This window comes from Alosa alosa, chromosome 22 (genome assembly GCF_017589495.1).
Source record: "Alosa alosa isolate M-15738 ecotype Scorff River chromosome 22, AALO_Geno_1.1, whole genome shotgun sequence".
Classification (NCBI taxonomy): Eukaryota; Metazoa; Chordata; class Actinopteri; order Clupeiformes; family Clupeidae; genus Alosa; species Alosa alosa.
Genome location: NC_063210.1, coordinates 17,952,052 through 17,977,952, shown reverse-complemented (window position 1 = coordinate 17,977,952; position 25,901 = coordinate 17,952,052). Strand labels below are relative to the sequence as shown.

At 45.5% G+C, this 25,901-nt stretch overlaps 1 protein-coding gene across 1 annotated transcript; it reads right to left on the bottom strand.

Moving 5' to 3' along the window:
- Positions 1-7,595: 7,595 nt before the first annotated feature.
- Positions 7,596-24,648, bottom strand: cdc42ep4b (CDC42 effector protein (Rho GTPase binding) 4b). The gene is given in 3 exon segments (XM_048232904.1): positions 7,596-8,311; positions 8,313-9,293; positions 24,525-24,648. Coding segments are annotated over 2 exon segments (1,200 nt in total). The 5' UTR covers positions 8,985-9,293; positions 24,525-24,648; the 3' UTR covers positions 7,596-7,783.
- Between the last annotated feature and the right edge of the window lie 1,253 nt (positions 24,649-25,901).

Sequence of the window (25,901 nt, the reverse complement as noted above, 5' to 3'; positions counted from 1 at the left end):
CCTGGAACATGAATAAGTTTACACCAGGGTCCTGAAGGGAACCAAAATGTAAAACCATGAATATTTCTGAAAAATGTCCTGTTAGTACTAGAAAAGAATGTTACATAGGAAAATGGGGGCGGGGGCACTTAATCGTGTTTAGACCCACTATATGAGGCAGCCATGGCCTACTGGTTAGTGCTTCGGACTTGTCACTGGAGGGTTGCCGGTTCGAACCCCGACCAGTAGGCACGGCTGCAGTGCCCTTGGCAAAGGCACCTAACCCCTCACTGCTCCCCGAGTGCCGCTGTTGTTGCAGGCATCTCACTGCGCCGGGATTAGTGTGTGCTTCACCTTACTGTGTGCTGAGTGTGTTTCACTAATTCACAGATTGGGATAAATGCAGAGACCAAATTTCCCTCACGGGATCAAAAGAGTATATACTTACTTATAGTCTGTGCCATTTTGTGGAGGCGCCTGATCTGAATGACCACAGACTCTGAGCGCTCAAGTAGCCGTTAATTTACAGTTTTTTTGACTGCTTAGATTAACTAAATGAAATTGGGATCCACTTGATCTTGAACACATTTTCACATTTTCACATCCTTTTTCAAAACGTTTAACACAGTTCTCATACAAAGACTCCACGCTCGATTGAATTAAAGATTGTTTCAGCGATGGCGGGGTAACGTCACTTCTGTTGACATTCAAACAAAACAGAGAGCTAGCGCATCTCGTCGGTTATTTGTTGGAACACTTTATTTTGCCTTTGAGTGGTTGGCAACACTATGGCAGCTAGCGGATCGTTAGGAAAGATTAGATAAATGTGATCATTTATGTTTGGGCCTTTTTTGGGCCTGCAATCGCTGATACAACCTTTAACTGCGTTGAACAAATGGAAAGCATTTATTCACAGTTAATATTGCTTGCAAAATTATGAGCTTATAATGTCACTGTGTGAAACTCCTTTTTTTAGTTAATAAACAAACAAAATTAATTTGTTTTCAATACATTTTGATCTTCTCAAAGTTTTTTCTGATACCAGCAAAATGAGAAAGAAATTGCACAAACAGCAAAAATGAAGGCTGAAACTCTTGATATTGAAAACTATGTTTTACATTTTGTCGTCCAGTGTGTAATGATTGATTGTAAGAACAGTGATTTGACTACACGTTGTGTGGTTTAAAGGCAAACTTTTCATTTGCTGCATGTTATTGCTTAGTTGTGTTTTTATATTATATACTTTAATTACTCTTTATGCTGTTAAAGAATGTGTTTGTGTTGTATGTATGCTGCTGCTGAGACCTTGAATTTCCCCTGGGGATCAATAAAGTATATATCTATCTATCTATCTTTGTTTTAAATGTGCTGAGAGTTTTAAGAGGTTTTTTTTGCATGCAAAATGTGTCATATTGGCCAGAGTGCTTCTGTTTAGACCTGTGTGTTAATTGTTTTGAAAACGTGAGTTGACACAAGCATTAAAGCGATCAAAAAGAACTGTAAAACGGAGCATGTCTAAGTCATTGTGAATGAAACATGTAGGCTACAGCCTTATCGCCTTGACACCTTCAACATTAATATGGAAGACAACGTTCAACTTACTGCCCCGCAACTAAAGCAAACTCATCCTTTTGTGGTTAATGGTAGGCTTAGGCTACCAGTATTTTGTGTCACTGAGTTAACTTAATTGGTCAAGCGTCCATTCTAAAATGAATCTTGCTAATTGTAGTTTACCGCGATGTAGGCCATTGCTTATGATCCAACTCCACACCGACGCTAAACCTGTGAGCATTCAGCAGTCAAATTAGAAGAGCATTCACAAGTAGGCCTACGTTTCAAAGTATCACAGACCGTATACCTGGCACAAAGTGTTACAAAGAGCAGTTTGTAATGACATCAATGTTAGTTATGCAGAAAGTCACAAACTTACAGACTGCTGAAGTTTCAAACGAGATTTTTGTGTAAAACGGTTACAATAAATTGCATGGACACTAGAGGGCATCACTCGTCTTCCAATGACCTTAATAAGTCAAACATAAGAAACTATTCGTTGACTGTTATTGTGAGAATGTAGGAGTTATGGTAGTAACGTAGAGAGAGAGAGAGAGAGAGAGAGAGAGAGAGAGAGTGATATATATATATGTATATATATATATATATATATATATATATATATATATAGAGCGAGAGAGAGAGCCTCGTGCTCCAGAGTCCATAGGTCGAATGCATCCAACCAGTCATCTTCAGCACGGCGAGAATATGGATGGAATGAGACTCAATAGCATCTGGAAGACAGCTGTGGAAATTTGGATCCCCAGAATGTCAAACTACCTAGTCAGCCTCAAAACCTCACTGAGCGTGTGCTGATTAAAATATAATCAAAAGGCTGCTTATTCAAGATGAAAACATGAGTCCTGCTATACATCATCTGGAATGGATGCCTGTCTGACTATAGCCTACGGAAATATATTTTGATTGCCATGACAGCCCTATTTATCTGTAAAAAAATCAAAGTGAAAGGACAGTATCAAAATCATTATATGATATATTTACACAAAATTTGTGTTCTAGATCTTTTCTGGATGAGATGTTTTAATTGCTGTAAAAAGAAAATCTATCTTAACATTTCAATAGAAGCTAACTTTGAGACGCATCTGGTCCACATCTGGAGAGGTGTGAGGTTTTCCCCCAAATCAATGCCAGATCAATACCACAGTAAGTGCTGGAGTTTCTGATTGGTCACTCTCCCTCATACCCAGATTGCTGCAGTGGGTACCAGTGACATGTTGGCACTTGGCAGCCTTCCGTTTCCATCCAGGCCCTGGGGAGGGGGGCACCAGCCAGTACCATCTGTTTTACATTCCACCACGCCACCCCCTTTGTACCCCTCGCTATTCATAACACCCCCTACCCCCTTCTGCCAGCCCTATGCCCCACACTCCGCACCCACCAATCTGTCACTAACCGTGGTCCATCTGCGATGGTGCATTGCTGCGCTGGCAACACAGTCATGTGTTGCTCCTTGCTGACTTTGTCGTCAGTTTTGGCTGAAAACTTTCTTTTATCAGGTCACCACAGTTCAGGTTGGTTGGAGTCTATTCAAAGTGACTGTTCCAGATCTACATTCTGAGCTCTGACGTAAAAAAAAAAGAAAAGCCCAATTAGCTGGTCTTTATAAATACAGATTTAGCACAGTGCAGCAATTATAGCGGACATTTTTTTTTTTGCTCCCCTTCCACCAGAGCCCCAGGGGTGTGAGGTGGTGTGAATATACTGGGCTGAGCGGAGTAGGTGATCTGAGGCCGGGGTAGACGTTGGCAGCGGGCACTCCGCAGTCTTGGCATCTCTGACTGTCCGCCAACATGGGCAGCTTCGCAGCCTCTCCCAAACACACACACACACACACATAACCAGCTTGTTCACAGCATTTGGAGGGCACAATATGAGCATTGTGAGGCAAGGCTGGCATCAGCTCTGAGGGAAGCCTTGTTTGTTTGTTTTTGTGTGTCCACCCCCTCCCCATCACGCCATGCAGAGGGGCAGTGAAGGAGAGCAAGCATGCCAACCCACTTTATGTTTTGTTATCTGAAATAAAATAGCTATACATATCACAAGGAGTGTTCTCATTGAAGTCTTCATAAGGTATAAGGGATATTCCCATTTCTGTATTTGTAAATAGTTGTTGTAAGAGTAGTTTAAAGGCCGTTTAGTATGTCAGTGTATGTGGTTCAGTGACACACCTGGGTATGGAGTAAAACTACTAAAAGAAGACCCGCATGGCTTTGTTTAGCAAGGATAATGAAGCCACAGAGCTCTGCTATTAGGAGGTTTACCACTTACTCAGAGCGAACTTATCCAACATACTCACACGACCACATAGTTGGAATACCCTCCTGGCTTACTACTTATTTTATTTTCTTTACTTCGACCCCAGAGGCTGTCTTCTGAATAAACTATAAAATGTCGCTTTGAAATTTTGCAAGTCAGTAAACCTAATCTTTTCCGTCTATGGTACCGCCACAGAGACACTCGGGTAACCGCAGAGAGAAATGTTCCCGGAAGGCTGTTTCCGGAAGGCTCCCTCATTAAACCGTTTGACAGAGATTGGCTGAATCAAATGTTTTGAAAGAGGGCATTTGTCAACATGCTGGAAATGGCCAAGCTGTTCAAGTCTGAACTATGGGCTCTTCGTGTAGACAAATAAGTGACCAGTGATGCGTGCACCAACTTGAGGTAAGTATTTTCCCAGCAAGGATACAAGGAAGTTTATTGTCACATGCATATAGTTACTGGATGTAAGAAATGATGTGCGGTCTCTTATTGCCACAGGCATGAATCAAATCTCAGGCAAAACAAAATCACAGAACAAAGTTATGCAAAGATTACCAGCATTCTGTTTTATTGAAAAATATAGCAGTTATTCCAAAGTGAACCACGGGCAGGGTAAATACATATATATAATATTTATTAATATAGAACAGGAGCGAAATGAGTGAAAAGGGGAAAATAATAAAACAGCTCCAAGTCGGCTTGAATAACTGTCACATTTCCTACACTAACCTAGACACCATGTCTCAAAAAGTGTTTTTATTTCTGCAAAATAAAACACACACAGAAGAGAATTTGCTTATAGATACACACAATCCTGATAGCTGGCAGTGATGCCCTTAATTGTATCTCAATGTCACTGAAGTTTAAAAATAAAAACAGACAAATATTTACTTTCTCGTAGCTATCGATGGCACTTTTTGCTGCATTAAGCTAGTAAATTTATGAAGTGTTCTCACACACATTGAGGCCTTCTAAGAATCCACTGTGTGTTCTAAAGTGGAAGCATAAACACTCTCCAGCTGTATCAAGAAAGCAATGTCACGGAATCCTCCAGAAGCTCAATCTGACCAGTTTCCTACACACTGCTTAGCATACAGGTGGGAGTGGATGTCACGTATTGCAGAAGCACTGCCTCTATCTGTTTGGAGGCTTTTGGGAAACGGATACCATTAATGGAACCACACCATATCAACATTAGCGCGCGTGCGTGCAGACGCGCGCAGACAGAGACAGACACAGACACACACGTTTTTGGCCTTCCTGGCTAGGTAACTGATATAACCACAGGGTTTATCATAAACCTAAATTAACCATTGCCTGAACATAAAGTAGTTCAAACAATTCCACACAGAACTTGGCACGTTTGCTCTCTTTACAGTTTCAGTCTCCATGATAAAACTCAAGCGTTTCTACTTTCCCTGCTATCCCTTGCTCCCCATCGTCAAACATCTTAGCTTCCTGATTGAACGACGACGACGACAGGACACCAGACCAAACATCTCCTGGACATGCCACTTCCAAGCCCATTCCACCAGCGAATGGAGGTACAGGGCCACAGGGAACAGGTGATGTGCGGCTGCGTAACCTCAATGGCTTCACACATGGAAGCTCCTCTTGAGCTTGAGATTCAGGAGCAGACCACGAGAAACGAGGCAAAGAGGTATTTTTCACCCACAGAATTAGAAAAACTTCAGAATTCTCACAAATGTAAATGAGGGGACATTCCAGTTCTAGAAAACCAAATTCAGAGCATTCTAATTCCACGGGTTCACCAAACCTAACTCAGTGGCTCATGCCCACTGACTGAGGCTTTCCGGTCAGACCTCATGACTTGGTTCCACTCTCAGGAGAGTGGTCAAACTCTGAACCGGATCAGAGGAAGATCAGGACCAGCTCAGTCACTCATTGCGCAACCACCTGTTCCCATGGCATCCTCCGCTACCGCGTCTCACTCTCGAAGTCTCTCTACACACCTACAGGTTTTCCAATACACCGATTAAGACAATATACACAGATGTGAATGTGCAACACATGTAAACACACACTATACACCTCTCCTGCACACACAATCCATCTGATAATAATCCACACTTTCGATTCCTACTCAATCCAGCAGGATTTATTTTGAAAGGCCACTTGTTTTACGACCACACCTGTGTTGGTGTAAGACTGAGATGGGAACACACACATGTATACAGACACATAAACACACGCATATACACACACACACACACACACCACAAGCTGTTTCTGTATAAAAAAAAAACAGCATTTGGGGTGTTTAATGTAGGTTCACACAACTGCAGCATCCTTGTCCATATAGTGTCATGTGTTATAGTGTCATTTGCGTGGGGTGGTGGTGGGGGGTTGATTGGCAAATCTCTAGCAAGTCTCTATAGAGCAACAAGGAGATAGACCCCCAAAATCACATCTTTGTCAAATACTTGACTTGCAATGTCCTGAATTTCCCATGTCCATGCACATAAAGAGCTGGAATTCCTCCATAAGAAAAAAACACAAAAAACAATTGTAGATGTTAAGACTGAGTGTGACTGAAGACTTCATTTCCCATGGTGCAATTCTTTATCAGTCCAGAAGTCCATATGTTAAGAGATCATGAGTTGAGCTGTTCCAGGTCCCAGTATAGACCAAATTATTGTATTAATGATATGTAGATGAACATACAACACAAATAGGAATCCTCAAGTGAATTTGTAAGACAATAAGGGAGCAGGCCCGTAGGCACACACACACACACACACACACACACACACACACACACACACACACAAAAGAGTAACCCAGCGGTGAACTCCATCCACCTTCTCTCCCATTTCCTCCTCTAGTGCCCAGGACAGCCCATGAACACACCGAGGAAATCCTCCTCATGTGATGTGTGTGACATGACCGCCACATAAACTCACCAGGCTTCACAGAGGAAGAGCCCAGTGACTTCACTCCTATTTGAGCCGTGTGTGTGTGTGTGTGTGTATATATATGTGTGTGTGATATATATATGTGTCGTTTGATGTGCCTTGCTTTGGCGAGAGATAGACTGCACACTGGTGGGATGGGGAGTGTGAAGCAGAGGATTGTGGGATTGCTTCGGAGGTCTTCCCTCCAATGGAGCCACGGAGGTGTTTTAAATGGGCTTCGTGGCTTAGTGCCCATCAGCCAATAGAACAGAGCAGAGACCAGAGAGAGGAGTGTAGAGAGGGAAGTATTATGGGATGGCCTCTAGGAGGTGTTAATTCTTATAGAGCCATGGAGGAGTTGGCAGGTGTCACCGGCTGTTTGCTGTGGTTTGGCCAGGATCCCATTGGCCAGGATGGAGACCATAGAGATGAGGAGTGTGGAGAGAGGGGGATTGTGGGAGGTGGCAGGTGATAATGTCTATGGTGAGCTCTAGGCTTTCTGCAATCACTTCCAGTCAGAGTCAGCGATCAACACTGAAGGTCGATGAGGGAAATAGAGAAAAAGAAAAGAACAAAATAACCTCAAAAGGAGTGGACATTACTGTGTCCATCTAAAGTGGATTAACATTACAGCTACATCATCTATTTTTCTCAGCCTGCTTTCTCCCCTACAGAAACACATGCACACGGTCAGTCACACATTTGCACAAGGAAATAAGCACAAACAAACATGCCCACATACATGTGCAAACACACACGCCCACACATATGTGCAAACACACATGCACGTACACACACACACACAAACAAACAAACACACACACACACACTTTCCAGTCCTGGCTGCAGTGATGACGGTAAGACACAGAGTTGAATAAGCAGGTGGTAGCGTTTTTAATCCACACAGCGGTGAACGGTAAGCGTGTCGAGTCTCTGTGTCCAGTCGAGTGTGACGTTTCTGTCGGACACAGCAGCGATCCTTCAATCCTTCCCCGATTGGCCACACACACACACACACACACACACACACACACACACACACACACCACATCCTGCGTTTACACTCGAATTTCGTCCTCGTCCTCTTCGTCGTCCATGAAGGAGAAGTCCCTGTCCTCGTCGCGTGTCCTCCCCGGCGAGCTGAAGCGGGCGCTGTCGCCGTCTGTCTCGCTCTGGTTGTGCCGGTGGTACAGCCCCCCGTGCGTGGACATCCTGTCCTCCTGGACAGTGGAGCCGGAGCTGGACACGGAGCAGCTGTCCATGTGGTGGTGGTTGTTGGAGGGTCTGGTCACTCCGGCGCTGCGGAGCTCTGGGGTGTAGGGGTTGGGGGCAGCCGAGGAGGTGCGAGGGGGCCTGGAGGGGGGTGCGGGCGACGGGGTGTCGTCGTGGTCACCCTCGTCGTTGTCGTGGTCACCGTTGTCCTCGGGGGGGCTGAGCGGAGACAAGGCCCGGCCCTCCTCGTAGCCGAGGTCGTCCTCCTCCCAGCCGGGCTTGTCCATCACACTCAGGATGTCGCCCAGCATGGACGGGCCCAGGTCGATGTGGAAGGACATGATGGACTCGGCGTGTTTCATGCCCCCGACCGCCGCCGCGGGGGAGGGACGGCGGGAGATCGCTCAGCTCGCCGAAGCGCCGCTCACTCTCCAGGAGGTCCGGCTCGAGGGACGCCAGGGTGACGCCGCCACTGGCGGCGGTCGCCGCCGCGCCATTGGCCGGCTTCCAGCCGTCCACCGCGTCGCCGTCTCCGCCTCCCGGGAGCTTCTTCAGCGGGCTGGACGAGACGCTCTTGGACATCGACACGCCGCCGCCTCCGGCCTCGTTGAGGTACGGCATCGAGATGGCCGATTTCACGTGCGTGGGCGAGCTGCCGCCGGGCATCATCGAGGCCACCGTGATGGAGGACGCGGACGAGGTCTTGTGCTTGTCGGCGCGGTTGACCGACTGCGAGCGCTTGCTGCTGCGGAAGGTTCTGGACAGCAGGCTGGGCTTGTGGCTGGGGGACTCCGGAGGAGGGGGCTGCGGAGGCTGCTGCAGAGTCGCGGCGTGGTGATAGTAGGGGTCAGCGCTGGGCTGCCGGGGGGGCTCCCCCGAGCGGCTACTCAGGAAGGACGTGTCGCCGAAGGTGTCGCCGCCGCGGCCCACGTGCATGGTGTGGCGGAAGTCGCCGAGCGGAGCGCTGATCATCTCCGGCGTGAGGTCGGCGCGCGAGCGGCGCTTGGACTGTGACGAGCTGGACACCAGCTGCTTCAGGATCGGCATGGTGATGCGGTGCCTCTCACGGCGTTACAACAAAAAAAAAACAAATAAAACAAAACAAACAAAAACACTAGATGCAAAACAAAATTCTCAGTCAGAGCCCAGTTGAATTTCACCTCCTCTACAAGTCACTCTGTCAAGTCTTGGAAGAACCTTTTCTTTGTAGTTGGTCTTCTTGATGCTTCAGTGCTTATAGTGGTGTCAAGACGAAAAAGTTGCCAGCTGTCTGCAGGTTAGAGCCATGGTAAGTCCTCATGAAGAATGACAGGCTTTTTGTCTGGGGTTCCAGGGACTTGACTGGCTGAGAGCGACCTAAACAAGGAGAGGGAGAGGGAGAGGGAGAGAGAGAGAGAGAGAGAGAGAGAGAGAGAGAGAGAGAGAGAGAGAGAGAGAGAGAGAGAGAGAGAGAATGAATTCATGGATTCACAGTCATGTTGAACTTTAATGCTGTTACCATCAGCCTTGGCAGGCTAGATGGAAAGGAACAGTTCATGGGCATCCACACACACACAGTCTGCTGAAGTACTTGAACAGAAGAAGCAGCAGCAATCTGAGTATGAACCGTATGTGTGTGTGTGTGTGTGTGTGCGCGCGCGCGCATGTGTGCATGGCCGTAAAAAGCCCAGTAACCATTTTTCCTTTATGGCGGCCCTCGTAGTCGTCTGCTTTAAGGGACGGACGAGAAATCTCAGAGGATGACTCACGCAGCTAAATTTACCCCACTACCCATCTGTCTCCAATCCTCTCCACAATCAGCTATGGAAACTTCCAAGGCCAGCCATCGAGAGGGGGGGGGGGGGGGGGGGGAAAGAGAGAAAAAAAAAAAATAATCGAAAGAATGGAGGAGAGCCATACTGACACATGAACTAAGGCTTATGTAATCGGGGAAAAGAGGAGAGGAGAGGGGAGGAGGAAGAAGAGGAGGAGGAGGAGGAGGAGAGGAAAAGAGCGTAGCCTCAACTGCAGCGGATCTGCACTCCACTACTACACACTCCCAAAACACACTGGCGGTTTCATTGCAGCTGGGAATGTGTTTATGCCACAGGTCGATTCCCAGGTTTCATTTTGTTTGGGAGCCCGAGTAATCCTTTATGTAATGAGTAATGTATTATATAATCAGTGATGCATTATGAATGCCTTTTTAGAATCAAATGTGTTCGCAGGGCAGGAAGCACTGTTAAAAGTTTTAGTGAGTGGAAAAAGCTTCCATCAGACTGGAAACTTGCAAAGGCAGCTGTTATGAAAGCAAAACAAAAATGAATCCATCACAACGTTGACAAACTGGTAGGCAAACTACTAGACATAACAAAAAAATTACAATGACTTTACAACTACCACACCCAGTCTGTGTCTACTTGTTACATAACTGACAGGGTTACATGGGTGTTGGAAGCTGTGGATTCTCTTGCTGACAAATGTGTAGGGAAAGAGAAAGAGAATGTGTGAAAACAAAAAGAAAAGAAAGCTGGGCTCCACCTTCAACTGACAGCTGACCAGAGAGTACTGGGTCAGTAGTGTTCTAGGTCTCCTAAAGGACATCATCAGCATCTAGCTTCATTGTCAGTATGATGGAATACACACCCCCAACCCCAAAAAACACTAAATATTATATCCCCCCCACCCACCCACACAGAGTAGATTGGCACCCTCCTCCACCATTGTGTCCCAGTAAGCCCCCTGTAAGAGCCTCTAAACCCTGTTAAGTCTGTTTTCATTCCCCCGTTAGCCAGCAGCAGTCCGTTTCATTTCCTCTCCTCCGCTCTCCTCCTCTCGTTGCCCCCCCCCATCCCCCCCATCAATCCCTCCTTCTTCCTCTCTCTTCTCTTTGCCCACCATCCCTCTGTTCCGCCTGCCTGACACATGGCCTGGTGAGCAGCTGGCGACATGGCATGTGGCTCTACAGACGGCATTATGACAGGATCACAGCAGAGGGGTATTGTGTATGTGTGTGTGTGTGAGAATGTAGGCGTGTTTTTGTGTATGTAGACCACAGTGTGATGAGGTCACAAGAGAGGAGCATTTTAGAAGTGGCGTCTGTATATGTGTGTGTGGAAGAGGTGTTTATGAGTGTGTGTGTGTGTGTGTGTGTATGTATGTGGTCTTCTTCGGCCCAGCAGCATCTCCCAGGCCCTTCCATCACCTCCCAGCTCCTGCAGTCACTTTGATCTCTGGATCAGCCCTCCAGAGTGATGACCTCATCATCTGGTGACTGCATGACCACACTCGGTGGAACATCACACACACAATGGTTAGCAGAGCAGATTGAGGACTGAAGTCTCTCTCTCTCTCTCTCTCTCTGTGTGTGTGTGACGTGGGTGACAAGACCACTGATAGAATCGACACACACAAGTTGCCCCTTTTCATCATTCATTCCAGCTACGGCTGCTGAGGAGGGACAAAAGGCAGCAGAAAGGAAGTCCCAGGAAGGAGTTAAGAAGGAGAAGCTGGACATTGCTCTGAGCTTAGACTGAAACACAAAACCTGGTGGCCTAGTTTTGAGCCCCCCTCTCTCTTTCTTTCTCTCTTTCTGTGTGTGTGTGTGTGTGTGTGTGTGTGTGTGTGTGTGTGTGTGTGTGTGTGTGTGTGTGACATATGACTCTCTAAAAAAGACAGTGTGTGTGAGAGTGTGGGACAGAGGAGACGGAGAGAGGAAACCCTGATGCAGACAGAAAGATTGTGTGCCTCTGTGTTTTCTATTACAGTAATCCACATAGAAATAAATCTGAAAATCAAGTTTTGCAGTAGAAATACGCTTTAGGCAGTGGAGATCACTTGTACTACACACTAACAACCAGACCAATGTGACTCGGCTTGTATTTTGTGTACAGCATAGTCAATGGACCAGAAAAGTCTTTAGTAGTATAGTATATACTCTTTTGATCCCTTGAGGGAAATTTGGTCTCTGCATTTCTCTGCACTTTGATGTGTGTGATAGTGTGTGTCTGAAAAGGAGAGTCTATGGTATATGTAGGAAATATATATACATACATACATACATGTGTGTGTGTGTGTGTGTGTGTGTGTGTGTGTGTGTGTGTGTGTGTGTGTGTGTGTGAGTGTGTGTGGGGGGGCACGGACTGGCATGCCATGTAGGTCAAATGACACTACAGGCAACCGTATCCATTGGCAACATCACCATTGGAAACATTTGCATGTCGGGAAAACAAAAGCCCATTGACAGCTCCGGCCACCCTAGCCAGCCAGAACACTGGATGGGAGGGGGTTCTGATGAGCGATAAGGTTCTGGACCAGTTCCTGTCTGAGTGGCCATCACCCCTGTGGAGAACATTAACTTCTAGTTGTGTCAAGAACCAAGAAGTGGAGTCACGGTTCAACAGCTCCAAGTAACCTTGGTTTTGGGACTTGAAAGGGTTTGTGTGTCCCTGTGTTTGTGGATGACAAGGAAAATATGTACACATGCTTGTGCAAATGAGGATTCTTGTATGTGGGGGCTCTGAATGACCACACACACACGCCAGAGGGAAAGAAAAGATTTGTGAATGACTAATGCTCTTGAGATTTATCATAGCAGACGTCATTGCCAGGCAGGAAAAAGACAAAGACTCCTCAGGCAGCTGTACACACACACACACACACACACACACACACACACACACACACAGACACACACACACACACCTCAGGGTTTGACTTTAAAACCTAAACTAAGCCATTCAAACAACTTTCTAAACTTTCAACATTTGCTAAATGTTGGAGCACGTTTGTAAAGCATTTGAGTGCGTCATATGGTATAACCAACAAACACTATTATATGAACAAGCTTAAAGAATGGAATGGGGGATGGGGAGGGGGGTTATTAACCTGGCTTCGGTAGGATGAAAGGGTTTAATTATTACAATACCTTTGGGCAAGACACAATTGCCATTAAGTAGGCATGGGCTCTGGTGGGATGAAAGGGTTTAATTATTACAATAGCTTTGGGCAAGACACAATTGCCATTAAGTAGGGGTGCTGTACTTGGCAAAGTCCAAATGTTCACCTTGATAAACACTTTCAGAGCAGGCTATGGTAGATACCTGAAACTGACAGAGCCAAAATGGCCATGGAAAGACTGGGAACAAAGTCAGGGTGGTCTGTCGTAAGAAGCTGACTAGCTGCTTATTGACAGAGTGTGTGTGTGTGTGTGTGTGTGTGTGTGTGTGTGTGTGTGTGTGTGTGTGTGTGTGTGTGTGTGTGTGCGTGCACGCATGGGTGTGTGTGGCGTGCACGTCAGAAGGGATGGCCTCGGCCAAGGAGACTTGGCAAAGATATCAGACCGACATAAAGTATGAGGGGAAAGCAAGGGGGAGGGAGAGAGAGAGAGTGCAAGACCAAAAGGGAGAGAAAGATAACTTTTGCAACTCTATGTTGGATTGGTAAAACCTGTATTTCATTTTAAGACCAGGAGAGAAGGAGGGACTGGGGTTCTTCAAAGTTCTTCCAAGTAGTTCCGCAACATTCTGCAGAATGTTTCTAATCAAAAGGTTCCATTTTATGAGGTCATAATTAACTTAAGAAACATTTCAGCAGTCAAGATCCTTCTAGAAGTCTTTGGACATGAAAGTCTTTAGTAGGAAAGCAAACTTTGTTCTTTCTTCTCAATCTATTGTTTTCTTGCCTTCAAAGTATTTTGAAATCTTAAACTGGACTTGGGCTGAGACGAGAGGAGGGCAGTTCATTTGTCAGTCCTCTCCTCTAGTCTCTATCACACCATCTCTCTCTTATCATCATCCCCTCCTACCCTCTCCCCTCTCCTTATCGGTCCCTCCCTGTCTCCAGGGTGCTATAGTGTTTCTGTTCGCACCCATGGTTTTGAAGTTCATAAAAGCCATCTCTTCATCACAAAGCCCTCTCTTTCTCTTTCTTTCTTTCTCCAATTTCCCACAGAAGCACCCCCCCCACCATTCTCCCCCAACACACACACACACAATGTTCACCAACAACCAACACATTCAGCTTCATGACTTTGAATATCCACACACACCTCACTCCCCACCCCACCTCAACCCCTCAGCAGGCAGGTCATCATGGGCATCTACAACCTCCTAAATGACCTCCCCCCGCCATCCCCAACAACTCTCTCCACAGCAGGGACTCCGCAAATCAATGCCCTTAAAGAGTGCCCAGTTCCTCCTCGGTAGTTAGTGCGTTTAGCATTAGCCCCGTGGCTCCTCCATCACAAAGGGGAGGCCTGGGGAGAGGAGGCCATTAGGACTCGACACCGGAGTCAATTAGCAAGTCAGGCTAAGCTCAATTAGCGAGTGCTTACCGACACCGTCCTCACACCAAGTGAGAGTGAGAGTCAGAAGAGAGAGAGAGTGAGAGTGAGAGTGAGAGTGAGAGTGAGAGTGAGAGAGAGAGTGAGAGTGAGAGTGAGAGAGAGAGAGAGAGAGAGAGAGAGAGAGAGAGAGGAGAGAGTGAGAGTGAGAGAGAGAGAGAGAGAGAGAGAGAGAGAGAGAGAGAGAGTGAGAGAGAGAGAGAGAGAGAGAGAGAGAGAGAGAGAGAGAGAGAGAGAGAGAGAGAGAGAGAGAGAGAGAGAGAGAGAGAGAGAGAGTGAGAGAGAGACCCATGGCCAGATGAAACAGCAGCAGGAAAGGAAAATAAAACAAAAAAAGAAAATGGAGTTAGGAGGAGGACAAGAAAAATCAAAGCTCTACTGCCAGGTAAAACTGCACTGATGGAAAACTTTGATTCCTGGAGTGATGTGTGTTTAACTCTTTACCTCAACACAGAAACATGGGGTTGTGTGTTTGAGCGCGGGTGTGTGTGTTCAACCCCATTAAACATCAGAGCTATGAAAATATCATGAACAAACACACCCACCCACCAACACACACGTTCCTCAGGGATATTTGAGTGTAGAGGTTATAATTTAAAGAATCAAAAGGCTGACTGAGCTCCAGTGGGCCTGGGTGTTTGCAGGACAGCTGGGGGTCTTTGGGGTCCCACAGCATGCCCAGATGCCTCGCCACAGTCCCTCTCCCTGGGGGAGACGAACGAGCAAACCAGGGCACACTGGAGCACCAGACATAACACTGTGCACAAGCAAACACACATGTGCGACCACACACACACACACACACACAGGGAGCAGCAGGCAGTCATGTCACATCTGGACACACACACACACACAGAGTGAGCAGTCTGGTCTGGTCACATCTGGAGACACACACACACGCATGCAGCGAGCAGTCCTGTCACATCTGGAATGCTGGGGCCTTGGCTGAAATGTCACAAAGACAAAGGAGAAAAATCAAGAGCAAAACTACCATCTGAATATCAGGGTCTGATCTTTACAGTCTTTGAGACACCATGTAGGTATAATCACCTTAGTGACTCCATCTGATAAGGTAGCTGCCATTCTAAAATATATTACAGAGCGATAACAGTGTCCCACTAAACAAACAACCCCCACACACACACACACACACCCCCTCATCTCTGGAGATGGCAAAAATAAAACAGAGACCGGGCCAAAAAGGGACACACACACACACACACACACACACACACACAAGCAGCAGAATTAGAATCTCTGACTGATTCCCCATGCAGTGATGCTTTTACTGGAACTCAGGGCTGCTCCTCGCAGTCACATGATCCAAGCAGTTGGGTGATGCATCAATGATTAACCAGATCTTATCTGGTCGTCACGGAAACATACCCTCTCAACCCTCCGTATTGAACACATGTTTCTTAGTAAACATGAATGACGCATTCCAAGATCATCCCAGTTAAAGTGTGCCATCTTCTCTGGTCCATTGACAGAACTCATTACTGTGTAATGTATGTGAAAGATACAGATAGGCATGGCCAATTTGGGGCACGTGTGCACACACACACACACCTGATCAGATCCAGTCTAGAGCAGGTCAGATGCAATGTGTGGAGTCATCCTTCAGTTCACATATGGGAGAGAATACACTACGCATTCTGCCAGTTTTATTTATAGAAAGTGTTTCATTTTTTAAAAGGGAATACACACACACAGAGAGAGAGAGAGAGAGAGAGAGAGAGAGAGAGAGAATAAGAGAGAGGGGGGAGAAAGAGAACATGTGATGATGCCACTATGAAAAAGAAAGAGGGGGAAGAGAGCAGACATAACTAATTCACTACTTTGGTTGGCGCTACGCAGGACGTAGTGGGAGGCTGAAAACAAAGACGAGAGACTAGCTCAAAATATCAATATTACATAATTATAATAATATTCTATTTTAATAAAGTTAAAGAATATAGTCATAATAAACTTATTTTTAGAAAATGACAGCTTAGTAGAGCTGGGCTGTCTCCACAGTGTGTGTGTGTGTGTATGAGAGAGTGAGAGTGAGTGTGGTGACAAATGATAATTAACTGATTCAAACTCAGAAGAATTGTGACAAAGCAACAGGATACTGCAGAAGGTGTAGCTTTAATCCAACACAGAGCATAGGTTCATGAAGCCAGCTACCAGCATCCTGTCTTTACACAGCTTATATACCCCTTTTCAGTAGCATCACTTGTTTTTGCTAATAGAATACAACAGAGCTCCTATGTCCTCCTTACCTCTTTTGGTAATACATATGTGCCTAGGTATTTATTCCATTTCTACAAAGGACCTTTGACCCTGGCTAAACAACTGCTAGGGATGTCCAGTCTCTTCTATGCCTTCATATCTTTATAGGTAAACGTCTGGGCCCCAAGCTTGTGCATCCCTTAACTATATTTACCCCTGCTGTTTCACCACATAGATGTCAGACAGTATCCCAATGTATAGAACATCTTTTAGTACAACTACAGAATATCTTATCAGGAAACTTTACAAAAAGTCACCACATGAGAGAGAGTGAGAGCGTGTGTGATGGGAAGAGAGGAAAAAAAAAGTATGTTTGACAGCTGTGTGTGCTGGATGATTGAGTTAGCCAAGTGCAGGGCCGCGTTAAGCTGTTGAATGTGCACCTGAATGGGCATCATGTGCGTCTAATCTGACCGCAGATGGCTCCAGACCAGGCATCAGAAGAGTCAAAAGTGCGTTCACCAAGACAACATTTCAACCAATGGAAAGTGGGCATGTGCGTGTGTGTGTGTGAGCCTGCTAGCGAGCGAATGAATGTGTGAGAGTGGCATGACCGCATACGACCACTTTTATCATTTTATCATTATTTTTTAAACATTATTTCTATTGAGGAAACCCTTGCTTTATCAGTTTCATAACAACATTAGGGATTACAAGACCAAACCTTGCAGCTCTTATACTGTGGAAATACATTTGAATCTTTATTTACACAATATTTAAGTAGATTGATATTATATGCCGTGGCACTGATCGTTTGCAAATCATCTAGCCTGTGATCTAAAAGCAGCAAAAGGCTGTTTCATGACTCATGAGTAACCCTGGTGTGAGTGTGTGGACACAATAGAAACATCCGATCCGGTCAACACACTACTGCCTCTCTCTCTCTCCCTGTTTAAGTGGGGGTCCATAAAATTGTCATGTTTAAATTTAGAGGTGTGAATTGCTCATTTCCTATTGTCTGCACACACTTTCACACTCACTCACACACAAAGCACGTGGGTGGCGTTCTTGTCTTTGTAGAAGTGGTGGTCTCAACGGCTTCTTTTATTATAGTGCTAATGCGAAGAGGCCATCAATCAGCTGATGCCGTCCACACACACACACACACACACACGGCCTAATGAGTCAAACAGAAGCCAAAAGCCCTTAAATCAATGGCAACTTGACCAGTGAAAACATCCATAGAGCTTTGACTGCTGCAGTGCCTCAGTACATGATGTTGTTCATTCCATGTCTCTCTGACAAGCTAAAAATAAAACCTTATAAACTTTAAAAAGTTGGTGGTGTCACTCATCTGCTGAAAGTCACCCACCCACAAATCACTTCTCCTTTGTGTATGAATGGACGTTCAGGGCCTGAATGATACAAATAGAGTGCTGTGGACGTGTGGGTCTGTGGTTTGGGTGTGTGCCTTTATGAGAGCCTAAAGGGAAGAGTCAGAGTGGTTGTCTGTGAATATTTGTGCAACAGGGCATGTTTGTGTGTGTGTGGGGGTGTGTTTGCACACATGTGGGTGTTTGCATATGTGTGTGATCTTCGACCCCTAGGCACCATTACAATGGCTACTAACACTTACGGTAAACTCATTACCTGACCTTTCACCTGTAACTATTCACACACACACACACACACACACACACACACACCTGTGTCACGTTTCACTACTGTTTTCCATTTTTGCCTCTCCTCACTCAACCTCTACTGAAAACATTTATCACCAAAACATATTGAGTAGAGCTTGGCAACGCTGACGTTCATGGACCTCTTCCCATCAACTATTAACATACGTTTTAAGATAGAGTATGATGCATCACTAGTTATCCAAATCATAATTCAGAACCAATTGATTTTGTCTCTGTTGTATGCACCTGTCCTTCTGTGCCCTGTGTCTGTGTGTGTGTGACTGTGTGCCCGGTGTGTATGTGTGTGTGTGTGTGTGTGTGTGTGTGTGTGCCTGTGTGTGTGTGTGTGTGTGTGTGTGTGTGTGTGTGTGTGTGTGTGTGTGTGTGTGTGTGTGTGTGTGTGTGTGTGTGTGTGTGTGTGTGTGTGTGTGTGTGTGTGTGTGTGTGTGTGTGTGTCTGTGCCCTGTGTCTGTGTGTGTGTGACTGTGTGCCCGGTGTGTGTGTGTATGTGTGTGTGTGTGTGTGTGTGTGTCTGTGCCCTGTGTGTGTGTGTCTGTGTGTCTGTGTGCCCGGTGTGTGTTGCCCAGAGTTGATTTGCATATGTTCTGTTCGCCGTCATGGGGGAGTGCCGCCATAACCTGATCTTCCTGTTTACCTTCACCTGTGTTATCGCCCGAACACCGCCGTGGGTTTCTGTGTGTCATGTTTTGCCTTAAAGCGATGGTTCGGAGTAATTTCACCCTAGGGTCCTTTGCACCATGAACCCGAGCCAAACACCCTCCCAGAACCTGTTCTCCCTTGGTCCAACCCTGGTCGAGTAGCGCTGTCAGAAACGAATGAGTTTCTGCAGGCGTAATGGAACCAACTTTTATCTCTTAAATGACCCCACTAATAATGCCCTGAATGGTACCAAACTTCTACAGTATGTTCTTTACTCATAAAACGAGGCATTGAAAAGTTTGTAAATAGTACAATTCATACCATATAGGCGCAGCTATTGACCTACAACCACACACATGTATAATCCATATGAGTAAGTGTGAGTAGGGAAAGGGTGGCTACGTTTTAAGCTGTTATGTGTGTGTGTGTGTGTGTGGGGTGTGGGTGTGGGTGTGTGTGTGTGTGTGTGTGGGGGGGGTCTATTAACATCAATGATGTTATACGACTGGAAGTGTAGGGCAGGGGCTTCTGATTGGTGTGTGTGTGTGTATTGCACACAGCACATGGGTCTTAAAGCAACAGCAGGTCAATATGAAACATCATATGTAGGCTACTAATATAATCTAGCACTAATTCACTGTAATGGGGTACGTTAAAGCTATCTAAGGCCATCATCTGTACCCAGAACGTTGGGTTAATATCTAAACCTCTCACTTCAGCATGGCACAGGATTTTACTACATCAGAATAAATCGTTAAATACCAGTAAGTATGCAAAGCAGTGCATATGAAAATAGGTCTGTATTCAGTCCAGTCTGGTACGCATGTAAGGGCTTTTGACACATTTAGTGGGCTTAAGGGTAAGAACACAGAGTTTGTGTGGGTTAATAGAAATGGGTTAACGTGCTTACGCGCAGTTGATCCGGGGGAGAGGCATGATAGCTCATGGCACAGAGGCAACAGACACAGGCTTTTTACACACAGTGTTAATGTGATGATGTTGACTGACTGTCCCAGAAGTGGGTTAAATATTGACATAGATAAACAGATGTACATTAAAAGAGAGGCATTCAATATGGACATGCCCTAAATACAAGCTAGCATGCACATACATACTGTAGGTTTTACAAACTTTAGACACCCTGACGTGGAGATGGTAGGTGTGTCAGAATGGGTCTCTGTGTGAGTCTCTCTGTGTGTGTGTGTAGGGCATGAGATGGGTGTTGTGTGAGTAAAGATTCTTGTCTGTGTGTGTGAGACTGTGAGGTAGTGTGTGTGTGTGTGTGTTAGAGAGAGAGAGAGAGAGAGAGCGAATGTGAGGTTAGGTGAGTGTGCGAGGTTGGGACTTGCCTGTGGGAAGCATCTTATTATCGGATAGGAATGCCATTCAAAACGTCCCTTAAAGGCATTCAGAAAGTGGAAATACAATGAATTGTTACTGACACACACAGACAAATGTGGACACTCACACGTGCATACACTTGCCCACACATAACCACTCACACAGACACACACTGGTTTATTTACCATTAAGGATGTCCAGGCTTGTTTGACAGAGGAATCCCACACACACAGACAACGAAAGTGATTACTTTCCTGTTGAACTCCTGACTCGCTTCAAGTTTACGTGTGTGTGTGTGTGTTTCCTCCACACCCCCTGGGCCTCCTGCCACACACACACAGACCACAGAAAGATTACTGTGTTCATGTTCAAAGGAGGTAAAATAAACTGATCCCAGGGAAGCCAGTCGTGCCCGTACACACAGCAAACATGACCACCTCTCACACACACACACACAGCGCACACACACAGTGTCTTAAACGTAACCACCGACAGACTGAACACACACGCGCACACACACCTGAAGTCTTGTACCAGACCTATCTTCATCTGTCTCATTTGCTTCACACTCACTCTACAGGAATTTGATGGTTGTTGGGTCTAACCTGGGTAACCCATTTCCCACAAGAGATTATGCCAGATTTCCACTTTAATCAGCTCAAATCCAGCAACCGGACACACACACACACACACACACACACACACACACCTGCTGCCAGTGCTTCTTAAATTATTCTTGAGTTTTTTTTGTGTAAAGGAGATGTCTGGGTGTGTGTGTGTGTAGCTATAGCTACATACCAAAGTGTGTGGGCAGGTAGGTGTGTATCATATTTTGAACTGCATTATGTTTGGTGTGTGTGTGTGTGTGTGTGTGCATGGGTCTTCCTTGGCTATGCAGAGTAGAGGTTAAAAAAAGAGTGTGTGTGTTGAATGCATTCTGTTCCAACAAGTAATCAAGTGGATCATCAACTTTCTTAGCTCTTGTGAACGCAATCTAATTACACGTTGAAGCAGCTTTCACTCAAAGTAAAAAGTAAGATTGAGATTAATACGAGGATTGAGAGAGTTTTGTTTTATCCCTTACCAAAATATATTATAAAGCAAACTGAAAGTGCAATCATACATATCACTAACACATCACAACACTAAAAGCATAAAAACAAGTTGAACTAGTTCAAACTAGAGGGACACTTGGAAAGTGCCGACCCACACTAAGGTTAGGTATTACCCCCAGGGGAAAGTGAAACAATTTTTTGTTGAGTGGACGAACAGGTCCGAACCACTCCAATATGTGAAGGGTCCGGTCCTTAAGCCATCCTACACACGGTAGTTTAATCCTGGTCCAAGACAAAATGAGAACATTGGTGCAAAAATAAATGCAGCAAAATAATCTAAGTTATTGGTGCTTTTATAATAGTTGAAAATATATTAATCTGATTAATTGCACAGTCCTCAATCCACACCATTCCTGCCTAAGATACACTGGTGCATGGAACACACACACACAGATGGGCCAGTGCCTGGACTTGGAGTTTGGCAGAAGTGTGAGAAGTGGGCAGCCAAGAGTTCCACCCTGTGTGTGTGTGTGTGTGTAGAGCTACTGCTCGTTAAGCCTTTCACCCACCCAGACACAGACATTGTGTCCTGACTTTTAATCAATCCACTTGCCATCCACATAAAAACCACACACACACTATTAAAGAGAAGGAGAGTACAGAGACTAATGAAATGCACAGCTGTTCTCACACACACACACGCAACCACAGAGACATACACACAGACATCCTTCGGAACAGGAGAAGGTGCTATTTTCCCTTAGTTTTCAATTTCAAATGGAGTGCGGGTAAAGGGCAACAATGGAGTTGGAGAAAAATGCTGCATCACTGCTTTTGTTTCATCCCCGTTCGACCAAGAAAAACTGACCGCGGCCAGCATTTCACAAAGGAAGAAAAAGATCCCTACATACAATATTTCAACTCTGGACCACTTCTTCCTCTCAGAGAGAGAGAGAGAGAGAGAGAGAGAGAGAGAAACAAAGAGAGTGAGGTAGAGAGAAAGGGAGTCATACTGGTGCCTCATGTTGGATGGCGGGCTGAAAAATGTGCCAAATCACCACAAAGTTAAGCAACAGATAACAGGGCAGCACAGAGCGGTCAGTGTTCTGCCAATGCAGCAACTACCTCACACACACACAGGTTAACGTGCCACAAACAGCATTCACGTCTGTCCTCTCTATGCTTCTGCTTTACTTGCCATTCCTCCACTCACTCCAAGTTAATGAGGTTCCTCAGCCACACACACACACACACACACACACACACACACACACACACACACACACACACACACACACAGGGTTGAATGACTCATTGCCATTGATGTGTCTGCTGGTCCTGAATTGATTTGGGGTGCTGCTGCTGCTGACTCTCAGAGTGGAGCAGAGAATCAGCTGAGGTGAGGTGTTAAAAAACACATTTTAAAGACACACCACAAACATAAACATGCCTTGGTCAAGCAAAGCAAACACATACATGCAAACAAACAGACACACACAAACACACACTTTAAAAAAAGAATCACAGCTTTGTGTGCTGTGTATCCAAAGGTGTATGGAATTTATACACAGTTTATGTACACTAAAGCCCTGGCCTCGGTCTTTTAGACACAAACACAAACACACACACACACACCTACTCTGGATATAGATCATCTTAAGGCTGTGTGTTATGGAAAAAAAATTCCCCAGATACAATTACAAAGTCTGGGAAACGTCATATCAAATCAAAACTACATTGCAGCAACACATGCTGGTTTTTCACCTCATCTTTCTTTCTCTTTCTCACACACAGAGTAAGGTGTGTAAGCTAGAGTTACCGATATGATAATTTATACGATGAGCTCAGCCTTTAGATGCTATCTGTGTTTCCTTCCATCTGTGACAGCTAGGTACACACTGGAGTCTTTCACCTTCGGGCACAGACAGCTGAGTCGACCGTGTGACAGTAGACGACAGAAGAGAATCCCCAGTGAAAAGTACAGGGCACTCGCGGTTATCACGGTACTTCCCTGTGGGTGTGAGTGTACTCCAAGTCCGTCAACAGCTTCTTGAAGTTGTACGTATTGTAAACACTATCTGTGGTCACCCATAACCTTCCCACAGTGTCATATAAGACACACACACACACTTAAAGTATTAAAGTATGAGCATAAATCTAAAGATTTGTCCCCCTGGTAAACCAAAACACACAAACAAATAAATTTACTATTGAATACAGCAAGGAAACAAACATGAGTACCAGAAGAAGAAAAGGTGTTCAAGAGTTTTTGGGGGGGAGGGGGGTTTCACAAATCACACCATAGACCGAGAGCGATAGGAATCAGGAGGATCAGGTTTCCCGCCGGTGCACTGCCACTCGTCATAGTCACAGTCTCCAGGGAAACACTCAGAGAGAGAGAGAGAGAAAATGAGTAATAGAAAATTATGGATTGATGGTGGCAGAGGTATGACAGAAGGATGTGTGGAGGAGAGGGGGGAGTAAAGTGAGGATAGAATGACAGGCGAAATGAGGTGGAGTGATAGGGTCAAGTGAAAAGAAAGAAAGAAAGAAAGAGAGAAAGAAAGAAAGAAAGAAAGAAAGAAAGAAAGAAAGAAAGAAAGACATTAAAAATAGATAGAGAAAGAAAAGGAGAGAGAGAAATAATGCATTTCTATTTTGTACTTTCAGCAGTCACATGCTCAAGGTTGACAAAACAACTGGGGGGGGGGGCACACAATAATAATAATAACAACACACACACCAAACATAATGCAGTTCAAAACAAAAGCACAAAACTGACAGCTCGTCTGAACATTGACCACCAAGCACAAACACAGGGCCACAGAGAGGGAGGAGGAGGGAACATTACACAACCATGGACGGGGGGTGGGGGCGGGGGCAGGGGGTGGTGACACTAACTGACCACACACAATCACAGTGCGCAGTGAATAACAACTACAACACTTACAGTATATCCCACGGTCACAAGGGTGTGGTTTTGTGCCATTACATAATGAGGAGACTAACTAAGCAGCATTAATGACCCAAGCTCACAAAAGAGCTAGACGTGAAAGCCACTGCCGTCATTTCACAACTTCAATCACTTCAGTAACAGCCAAAAAGATGTGCCGCGCATTGTGTAGTCTTCCAAGGAACCTGGCTATCAGTTCAGGGCAGTCAGTTTTTAAAAAATCTTACCAAACGAGTCAGGGAAGAACATTGTGGCTGTCCCTCAGGTAATGGGCGAGGGAGGTAAAATGCAAGAAGAGTCACAGACAACAAAATGTCAGCTGTCAATGATATGGGCTTAGTGTCACGTAGTGTCACTCACCATCTTTGGAATTTGGGTTCAGCCAGAAGATTGTAGGGCTTGGGACAGGAACGGAAGCCCTGAAGTGCAGCTTGATAACAAAGGGCCCGTCCTGAACCGGTTTTTAGACACCCTAGCAGTCACCTTGCCATAGCGACCGTGCAACAATCACAGTAGAACACTGAGATTTATTTTGTGATGCAACAATGCCTAACAATTCCACAGGGGACTTAACATGTCACAGAGCGAAGTGTTGATTACAGATGTTTATCAAAGCACTGCTCCCAAAAGCAACGTTTTCAAAGTTTAACTGTGTAACGTCTTTAAAATCTGACTGGACAGTAGGTCTAGGCTACAAATTGGTCGACAAAAAAAAATAAATAAATAAATAAATAAATAAATAAACAAACAGTGGATATTTCAGACATTCTCACCTCTGATTTATGTATAAGGAGAGGACAGAGATTAGATAGATAGACTGTCAAAGAGGTGCGCTGTGGTTTGCTTGGGTTTGTGCAGCCATAGCGCAGTCAAAGGCTAAGGCGTAGCCACATATCGACACTTTCCCCCTCCCTGAAGTTGTTTGGATTAGGCCAGAGAAAAGGGCCTGTCTGCGGGCCCATGTGGAGAGCGTTCCCCTCATTCAAAGCAACTGGCCCCTTACTCCAGGAGAGGGAGCGTCCTGCCATTGTCCCAAAACCCAAATCCATCTCAACGATGACTCCTTAGAATCACACACCAATCAAAGGGATCTCTGTTTGTCCATGCTTGTGAACTACGCCAAGATGTAGGATACCAAACACACACAAACACAAACGCACATGCGCACACACACACACACACACACAATTAAATCACTGCAAATAATGCATGCACCATTCATCTAAATATGCCTTGGCACTAATGTGTTTAGAAAGGAATTGCTGGAAAGCAATGGAAAGCTTAGGGCATGTGTGGACATTAGCCCAGGGTTCAAAGGCCCTCATAACAGCTGGGACATGGACTAGCCAAGGCTGAGGCCGAGGCGAAGGCTGGATTGGCGCAGCTTTAACCACTAACTGAGGGAGGTTAAGCATCAGGGCTACAGAACATGATGGAGGCCAAAGAGCATGACGGATCATAGTTAAGGGGTCTACTACAGACCGGGCCAGAAGGTACCATGACGGAGCATAGTTAAGGGGTCTACTACAGACCGGGCCAGAAGTGTCTCACCATACAAATGCCATCCTGGCTTTGCAGGCTCAGCTGGCAGTCAAGAAAAATTAAAAAAAAAGTTGTGAAACATTCACAAACAAGTGAATGGATTTGCATTTATGATTTCATAAATCTGCCTGGCCAGTGCTTTGGTTGACTGAGGCAAAGCACTCATGCACTAATCTTGCCCCCAAATACTGCCTG